This window comes from Petromyzon marinus, chromosome 29, assembly GCF_048934315.1.
Source record: "Petromyzon marinus isolate PM22_M1 ecotype Great Lakes invasive population chromosome 29, UKy_Petmar_22M1.pri1.0, whole genome shotgun sequence".
Lineage (NCBI taxonomy): Eukaryota > Metazoa > Chordata > Hyperoartia > Petromyzontiformes > Petromyzontidae > Petromyzon > Petromyzon marinus.
In genome coordinates this window covers 7,427,154-7,436,954 of record NC_133695.1, presented here as the reverse complement: position 1 = coordinate 7,436,954, position 9,801 = coordinate 7,427,154, and the positions used below count along the sequence as shown (strand labels likewise).

The following is a 9,801-nucleotide window of genomic DNA, read 5'->3' as shown; positions in this document are numbered from 1 at the left end:
GTTATTACGGGCTATGCAGCCAATGAGCCCTTGTGTGTCAAGGCAAATAGAAATATGCAGAAGCGCAAAGTTCAAGCTATCAAAACGTCATTAATTTGAGTCGTTGCCCATTTTATGAAAATGAGGCAAATATGTCTCCACATTTAATAAGTTAAAATGTTCTGAAGCGAGGTTCTGGCAGCGCCTGGAACTGTAAGTTGCAAGAGGAGTCAGGTTTCCCTGAGGGTTTCCTGTCAGAAGTGAACGTATTAATTGAAACGAAATGGGGAAAGTATCTTTCAACTGGCCGTATGGAACAGCAAAATTAATGCGTGAGGCTGGTGGAATGCCCCGACTGACTCTACGAGCTCCACAATGCGAAAATTTAGATTTAACTCAAGGGAAAAACCTTCTTTCGCTTCCAGACACCAACACCTGAGGCTTAATTTCTCACTGAACAGTTTCCTGCTTGATGGTAGTCTAGAGTAGGTGGCACATAACATCCACAGCCATAAGAAGAGGTATACTGGTTTACCGGTTGCAGAAACATTTTCTAGGTCGCCAACCCAAACAGACCTTACTGCAATTAAGCCCTGGCCTACACGATTTGCTAAACCAACGTTAATGCTTCCACAGATATCCATTGACCCTGTTTGTGTGTTGACGTGCGTTTGTAGCTGCGCGTGCGTGCGACGGTGCCCTCCCATCTCCCCTCACGAGCCGTCGGCGGGGACATGCTCCTCGAATCCCTCGCTCTCTCGCACGAGAGCGCGCTCCAGGATCACGCGGCCCTCCTTGTAGCGTTGGTTGTCCTCGGTGGCGAACTCGTACATCCAGCCCAGCTTGCTGTTGCAGTTCTTGCAGCTCACGTCACGCACCATGTGGCGGCCCGTGAGCATCACCCGGTCCTGAACCTCACTGAACGACAGGTTCACCACCTGCCCGGGGCATGCGCCGGCACACAACGCAGGGGTCACTCATTGTCGGCGCTTTAAGGGTTACACCAACAGTTGATTTGTCTACGTTGCAGATGTGTGTGTTATAATCCTGGGTCTGAATGTCATGTCACGTATCACCCAAGCTCGATTCTCAGTTTGTGTATTGTCGTTTCAATCAATAAACCCATTACAGATCGATCTGTTCCATGATGAAGCCTCCTGGTGTGTAGATGCCGTGTCCCCGAGTCATTTCTCCCATCAGCCATTACGTATTATTATCTTAATGTCGTGTTATCAGGGATTCATGTCCCACATGATATGTCTGTCATGTCTCTCGGTGCATGTGTCATATCCCAACGTGTCTAATCATAACAATTTTGTACGCCATGTCTCTCATTTGTGCGTGTCATGCCTCTCAATGCAGTGTCATATGCCCCATTGTGTGTGTCCGATGTCTCCCAGTGTGCGGGTCGTGTTGCCCAGTGTGCGGGTGATGTCTCCCAGTGTGTTGGTCGTGTCTCCCAGTGTGTTGGTCGTGTGTCTCAGTGTGCGGGTGATGTCTCCCAGTGTGTTGTTCATGTGTTCGAGTATGTTGGTCGTGTCTCCCAGTGTGTTGGTCGTGTCTCCCAGTGTGCGAGTGATGTCTCCCAGTGTGTTGGTCGTGTCTCCCAGTGTGTTTGTCGTGTCTCCCAGTGTGCGGGTCGTGTTTTCCAGTGTGCGAGTGATGTCTCCCAGTGTGTTGGTCGTGTCTCCCAGTGTGTTGGTCGTGTCTCCCAGTGTGCAGGTGATGTCTCCCAGTGTGTTGGTCGTGTCTCCCAGCTTGCGGCTCGTTTCTCCCACTTTCTAGGTAGTGTTTGCCAGTGTGTGGGTCGCGTGTCGTAGTGTGTCGTATCGCTCAGTGTCCGTATAATGTACCCCACGGTGTGTTCGTTCTGCCCCCCTTTGTGTGCGCCATGTCTCCAACGAACTCAAAGACAATAACACAAGCGAGAGGTCGCATTATGAACCCTACACTCGTATCCCCAAGTGCGTGCGGTCATGGGGCAGTACAAGTACTTTATTGAAGAGGAAGGCGCGTCCCGTGGCCCCTGTGAATCTCGTGGAGATAAGCTCGGAGCGGTTCGTCAGGATCGTATCGCAGTTCGCGCACGAGAAGAGCCGAGTGCCGCCGATGTGGTCCAGGAAAATGCGACCCATCCTGCCCGCACGCGCCACACAGCCGCTGTTAGTTAATACGGTTATGAAACCACTCTTTGTACCACGGGAACACCGCGATCCCCCACCGCAGCCCAAACAACCACCGTCTCCACGCCCCAAGCTCTCCTTTGATCTCAAAGTCAATAAGCGACGTGGCTTTTTAAAAGGGACGAACAACGGTTTAGACATCACCACAGCCGCAACCACTCTCACAGCGAATCACAAACCAGCATTAGCACAGCCGCGTCGACGACATCAACACGACCGTCGCCGACCGTCGCCGTTCGGCACAGCGTCACTGCCGCCCACGAAGCGGTTCGAAAGCTGCGAGGAGCGAGCAGACAACACACGGGGGCCCGTATAAAACCAGGCCGCAAAGGCCCCGCGCGCGGCTTGGCGTCTCCGGGAAGTGCCGACTGTTCGCGCCGCGCCTCACGAACTCGCCTGGGAGTTGCGGATCAATGGACGCTCGCGTAATCTCCGTAAAGAAAAATAAACCCCAAAATATAAATCCCAGGAGTCGCCTGACGAAGCTCTCGGTCCGAGGCGGCGAAGACGGCGGCGGCTGAGCAGCTTTGTGATGGCCGCACCATATAAGGCAACGTCAACACGATACCGTCACGCCCAAGCGCCGCGCCCATTGGTCGGTGCGCGTGCGCGTGACCGCGATCAGCTGTGAAAAATCCGCGAAAATAAACACGTGGGGGCGGAGCGGATTTGCGGGGTGGAGCTAAAGTGGGGGAATCGGGGACTCTGTGATCTCGACGGGGTATTTATAGAAATGCATTTATTTTTTTCTTCTTGCCGGATTGCCCAGGGAAACCTCGCCGAGTCTCAGTAATCTTCTCAAGCAGAGTCCTTCACTGGAATGGTTGGCCAGTGCCATTAATAAGTGACTGCCCTCCTCGTGTGGGATTGAGATGGCCTCGGTGTGATGCTATATTTTTCGCAGCAGTGACTTTTGTTTGAAACAAATTAACTATGTAATCCTCCATAATAGAGGTTTTTGGGTTAAGCAAAGCAAACTCGGTTGTAATCCTCTCTGAATCTAAGGCAGACATAATAAGAACTCCGTGCTGTGTATACAACTAAAATATATTTTCTTATCAGACGATTGCTTTTCGAGAAAAATATTGATCATAATTTGTTTAAGCAAAGCAAACTCGGTTTCAACCTTCAGAGTCGAAAGGATACTCTTCAAGAGGGTCCTATCGCATTGAGATGTTTGGATAATTCCCATTAATGAGTGCGGGAGTTGAAATGGAGCACTCTTTGTCCTCGTTTGAAACACAGTATGTAACAATAATTTGTTTTAATTACCTACAAAAGTCTCAGGAGGGTCCTGGCACCGAATGTCACGATTTGCTTACCTCGATAATAATCAATTACCACAATTCAAGAAAATATTACTTTTTTTGTTTCATTTTGGTTAATATCATCATGGCAGGATGAGTCACACAAATCTTTGATGTAGAATTGGGAAAACATCACATGTGTAGCGCCATAGATGGAACGGTACATCGTACCGTCAGGGGAGGGGCTGCAGTGCCAGCCCAAGAGGGGAGGGGCTGCTGGGGGCTCAGGATCCCCAGACAGCTAAGCCCCTCGGCGCCCCCAACGGGGGGGCTGCGGGGGTTCTGGGATCCCACGCAGCCCCCACCCCTCAATGGGCAAGGGGCATAAAAGGGGACCTCCCCAGCCGGTCTGGACCAGTTGTAGACCGAAGCCGAAGCGCAGCTAGATAGGACCCTGAGACCCCTCGCCGCGCTGTCCTTATCAGGGCCGGGACTCTGTGCGGCTCAGTGGTGAGACCCTGGGAACATCTGGCCCCGACGTCCTTGTAAGGGCCGGGTCCAGTGGATCAGTGGTCGGAACTCGCACCCTGACTAGGGCGAGTTAGAATAGCCTCTCCCTAGGCACCCATAGCCGGAGGACCCTGAGTGTCGTCCTGTGTTAGGGCACGTTAGCCCGGAGGCAGTACCTCCCCAGACAGTAGCTGTAGGAGGACAGTAACCCTGAGTGTGCTGGGACTGTACTGCCGAGCGAGGTCGTTTAATAAATAGTGTTGTCTCCAAGAACCGACTCCGACGTCTCCTGAATCCACAACACTACTACACATGTACCGTGAGCTTAAAGGATCGCTTTGTAATAATTTAATCGGCGAATCATTATAAGCCGGAGCAGGACTCCCAGGGAGTGACGGACTTAGAGATAAATCTGAAGGGGATTTTATGTGTTCATCAGGTTTCTGACTCCAATCTGCATCATCCTTCGCTTCGCTCCACAGAGCAGCAACAGCCACATGGCAGACACGGAGGCAGTGTAACCCGCAGGAGGCGCTCGCGTCGCCTCGAGCCCGATTAGGCAGAAGTTGAACGCGTTTGCCTATCTGTGCGTTCTGGTGTTCGGCCCTCTTGCACAATTGAGTAACTCTGCACAATGGGGTTGTTGTGCAAGAGAGACGCTTACAAGGATGGCGAAGTATTAATGCAGCGTGTGACGATTATGAATGCTATAATGGCTTAAATAACGAGGCTTGTTTTCAAAAGGGAAAGTTTAATACAATGACTGTTTTTCTTTAGTGTAACTAATGCATTGCAATGACAAAGTATCATTACCATTGAAACATGTGAATCACGGCTTCCTTTTCAAGGGCGTCCTGGGTTACACCAAGTCAAACCCCAAACACAAACCGCATAACCAAGAAGCCTTAATGCTAACCCCAAACCCAGACACGAACCCAAAACCATGACCCCGTTCCGAATAACTAACTCTTAACCCAAACACTAATCCCTAATCCAAACACTAATCCCTAACCCAAACATAAACCTTTTACCAGAAAACTAATCCTACCCAAATCACTAACCCTAACTTGAACACGAATTATAACCCGAACCCTAACAGTTATACAAACTATAATTAAAACCCCATAATTACCTCTAACATTAATTAGAACCTTTATTGGAATAATAACACAAACCAAATCCCTAACACTTATCGAAGCCCTAAATATTTAAACCCCAACACCAACCTTATCCATAACCCAGATCCTGACCCCTAGCTCAAACTAGAACTCCCAAGCCACACATAAAATGCCCCCCCCCCACCCGCCAGGCTATGAGGAGGGAAGTTGGGTAAGGTTCCTCTTACAACATCAGTACCGCCACACCCAGCGAGCAATGACCAGACCCAAGTACTGTAAAGAAAACATGCTCTGAGTGATGGTAAACCAGTACAGCCCCTCTGTCAGTCCAATCCACTGATATACAGGGGCGTAGGCACTGTGGGTATCGTGGATGTCCAGACACCTCGACATGTATAGACATGGCTAAGAGACACCCACAGCATGTTTAGATGTGGTTAAAAGACACCCACAGCATGTGTAGATGCGGCTAAGAGAAATCCACAGCATGTGTAGATGTGGCTAAAATACACCCACAGTATGTGTCGATATGGCGAGGAGACACGTACATTTTTTTAAAGAGAAATCATGGCATATTGAGTATGCGTATTTCTCCTTTCAACAAGGTGTCAAAACTGCCGATGGTGCCGATGACGGAATCATTAAGTAGAGAGCAGCGCACGCACAGTCGGCTTGGCACCGAGGCCACGGATCCCATCTGCAGTCGACCCAACAACCACTCTGAACCATTGGGCAGGAGGACAACCAAACCCCAACGCCTGGATGGGGCCTCTCCACAACGTGCGGGCCGTGAGGGTTACATATGACCATACTTCACCACGCTGGGCAGAGTGGGTTGTTGAAGGTGGGGAGCACCGTTAATTTTGCTACACCACCCCCTGCTGCCCAGTACGTAGCCCTGCAGCAGCCTAGTACACCCTGCTGTGCATGGTGGTTACCCACCCAATAACATAACCAGCTTCAACCCGCTTAGCTTCCGATATTTAATGGGATCGGGCGCATTCCGCGTGATTTGGTCATAAGACTGAATAACAGTAATACGTATTCGCTTTACAGTCATACGCTTTACTCAGAAAAGCCTCGCTGAGTCGCAGGACTATTTTGATGTTGGCAATGGACACGGGAAATAAATCCAAAACATTGCAAACACATCTTTCTGCTGATTGAATGAATCACTTAGACACTGAGCAAGCATCGGCTCACAAGGGCAAATAACTCGGAGCATTTCTCAGGAACATGGCCTCATGAGAGATCTATTGGAATACTTAGCCAATTCCATTCATGAGTTTTACTTCGTGTTGGAGGATGACTGGAAAAAAAACCCACGCATGCGAGTGGGTAACTCTATCCTATACAGATGAGTCATCTGTAGATTAGCCCACATTTGTTGTACCGCATTATCCTGGCCACTCCTCGTATGCATGTTTTTTTTTTATTCCTCGGTTTTATTTTTCCTCTATGACGTGAGGGGGTACGAAACAAGAAACAGCCCTGACGACACAAAACACTGCAGTGGCGTTTCCATAAACAAGAAGGAATTCCTCTCGGGAATGATTTAGAGATGATTTCGTGCGGGCGCAAATATCCCCGGACAGAGACGGACCGCGTTGTTTTTTAATCACGACAATAATGTCTGCAATGTGAGACTCGCGACCTCTCGACCCAGCAGACCCGCCCGTCACCCCCCTCCTCTCCACGACCTCGCGACGCTCACACACTCGCGTTTCCACAGCGCGATGGAGTTAATCTAAAGGCTACCAAACGTTCCCGGGGAAGTATGTATGGTCCATCAACGTCCCACGACTTTCTCCACGTGGGGTGGTGCCCTAATCCAGCAGTGAATTGGCATAAGGGCCGTTGCACACTTGTACACTACGTGCGCAAGTGCTATGCGAACTCAAAACACTCATTAATTGAATTCACGAGCAGACGTCCTAATTTAGCTTTGCGGGAACCTCCTGAAACACAGCGTTTTGAGAATCAGTGAGGCATCCCTGGGTAAATAAATATACTGCACTGTACTGTTTGTGTAAATTCATGGGTGGGTTGGTGGGAATGGGACCGTGTGGAGCCCGTGGCAGCTGCAGCCGTGGGAAGAAAGGGGGATAACGACGAGAGGGAGTTCCCGGGCCCATGTGGTCGGTGCTGCAGGAGTGTAGGGGTGACATGCGTCTGTCTTTGCGCGCCAGAGGCGTCACGCCGATCCAGGCTATATTTGACAGCGGTTGAGCAGGCGCCCGGCTTAAAAGTCTGCCCCCTGTCTGCTGCGTCTATCCATGTGTGTCTGTGTGTTCACGTCTGCCTGTCTGTGCATTTCAAACTGTCCATATCTGTCCGTGCCTGAATGTGTCTGTATCAAGGCCGTAATTATAATAATATATTTTAGGCAGGAAATTCCCCAATATATTCAAATATGCTCAAAATGTCCTCCCCCCCATATATTGTTATAACATAGATTTTTGTTTACATGATTGTGGTTATGGTTGTACGTTATAAACAAGAAAAGGTAAAAAAACCCAGAGCAATGTAATACAATACACGATTAGACATTATTGTAAAAAAAATAATTAAAAGTCCATCCGATGTGTTAGTGATTTTTTTTTAATGTGCTCGCAAACAGCACTTGCTCCTACAGTCTATGGCTATGCGGGGGGGGGGTCTTCGTCTCTGTTGTTTGTTACGTGTCAGTCTCTCGGTCTGCCTGCCTCGTCTGTCTGCCCCTGTCCGTGTGTGTTCACGTCCGTCCGGGGCTGACTGCGTGGTAAGAAACCCTTCGCAATGACCCACGCGCGGGGCAGGGAGCGGGGCAAGCGGCATGGAGGGGCTGAGTGGGACGGGTGTGAGCGAGCTGGGTGAGTGAGGAGGCGGGGTGAGGATGAGGTGATGGAGGTGAGGCGGGAGGTGAGGGAGGGAGTGAGGAAGTCCGGAGCAGGATAAGGGTTGCGAAATAGCGAGGAGGGTGAGTCAGGAGGGTGAGGAAGAGTATGAGAGATGAGGGTTTATGGTGAGAAGAGGGCCTTGGGGTGAGCCAGGAGGGTAAAGGAGATGATGAGGGGTGAGGGTTTCGGGAGGGGAGAAGGGTAAGTCGGGAGGGTGAGGAAGAGTATGAGAGATGAGGGTTTATGGTGAGAAGAGGGCCTTGGGGTGAGCCAGGAGGGTAAGGGAGATGCTGAGGGGTGAGGGTTTCGGGAGGGGAGAAGGGTAAGTCGGGAGGGTGAGGACGAGTATGAGAGATGAGGGTTTATGGTGAGAAGAGGGCTAGAGGTGAGCCAGGAGGGTAAGGGAGATGATGAGGGGTGAGGGTTTCGGGAGGGGAGAAGGGTAAGTCGGGAGGGTGAGGGAAGGGTGATGATTGATGGGCTGGAAAGGGAAAGTCCGCATTCCGCTGCGAGCGTGGGGAATGTATCTCTGCTCTCGAGCACAGAGCCGCCACATTCGACAGCGAACTAATAATTACCGTGATAATAATAGCAGCAGTAATAAAACTGTACCCGTATATACATCATCATCATACAACTAACTACCCACTGAGCCTGCAGCAGGGTGAGGGCCCTCAGTGTGGGTGCCCAGGGGACTGAGACCGCAATGACGCCCCTCTGGGGATCGTGTGTTCGGTAGCTTCGTACCCTACTTGTCCGCGAAATTATCTCACAGGTACACACCACACACCGAGGCGAAGAGCCACCGCTATTATTGGACTCTGTGATTCGTTTAATACAAAACTGTTAACGTGTGTTGATAAGAACGGTACAGTATACGTTGTTAACCGCCAGGGGGAAATCGCCATTGAGTGATTATGGAGTTGTGCGGCTCCGCAGCCCTGGAACGCACCCCGGGTGATGCGTTGTTTGATGTTCCCGTTGTAATTACTGCCGCATGCGATTAGCAGGGTTGGGGAAGATGATGATGACGATGGGTGATTCAGTCGGCACAGGACAATGATTCGTGCGTGAATTCTGCGGACATGACGTCACCCGCTCAGCTGAGGTGACGTCACCTCAATTAATGTTAACGACGTCATCATTCGCCTGGTGTGTTGGGATTATGCCGTGATTAAACAGTGTGGCATTCGGATAAAAACATATAAACGTAATTGAAGAAAATACATATAAAAGTATGTACGGTGCTTCAAATAGTATATTGTCGTTTCATTGTTTATTCAAAACAACACTCAACACATTCCGTGTCAATGAGACTGTGTGTGGTCTTAAAAGGATAAAAAATATAATCGGCGACGTTTTGGGCAATGGCCCTTCTTCAGCAGCACATACATTAATGTATATTCACAGCAGCGCTTCGGACTCGATGGTGAGGAGGTGAAATGATTCAATCTATTGCCAGGGGGAGAATCTCCAGAGGAGAATCAATTCCCGTGATTGTATTGCATGCATCGAATCATGCGCGTTTAATATCAGTTGCGCCCGATTCACGTGCTCAAAATAAACTGTTTACGTTTGTTGCATGGAACCTACAACTACTGCAGCACAACTGGATTCAGTACTCTATACTAGAACTGCGATTACAACTCTGAATCGATTATGAAATATACTCGCTATCAGCGATACGATTAATCGAACTCTGTTGCGGATTATGGTGGCGATACTGCTGCGTTGGCAGTGGCGCACGGGCAAAGTAAATTAATTAAACTCAACACGTTCCGTTGTCAATAAACGCTGCCTTAAATTATATAACAAACGACGTTTCGGGCAATGGTCATTCATAGCATTCCCATGCTAGAATCAGAATATTTTGTAGAATCCGATG

General features: G+C 49.7%; 1 protein-coding gene across 1 annotated transcript; it reads right to left on the bottom strand.

Annotated features, from left to right (window-relative positions):
* Positions 1 to 479: 479 nt before the first annotated feature.
* Positions 480 to 2,697, bottom strand: YPEL5 (yippee like 5). The gene is made up of 3 exons (XM_032962772.2): positions 2,559 to 2,697; positions 1,974 to 2,115; positions 480 to 917 (listed from the first exon to the last, which is right to left on the bottom strand). Exons 2-3 carry the CDS (start codon positions 2,112 to 2,114, stop codon positions 693 to 695), a joined length of 366 nt encoding a protein of 121 aa, XP_032818663.1. The 5' UTR covers position 2,115; positions 2,559 to 2,697; the 3' UTR covers positions 480 to 692.
* Between the last annotated feature and the right edge of the window lie 7,104 nt (positions 2,698 to 9,801).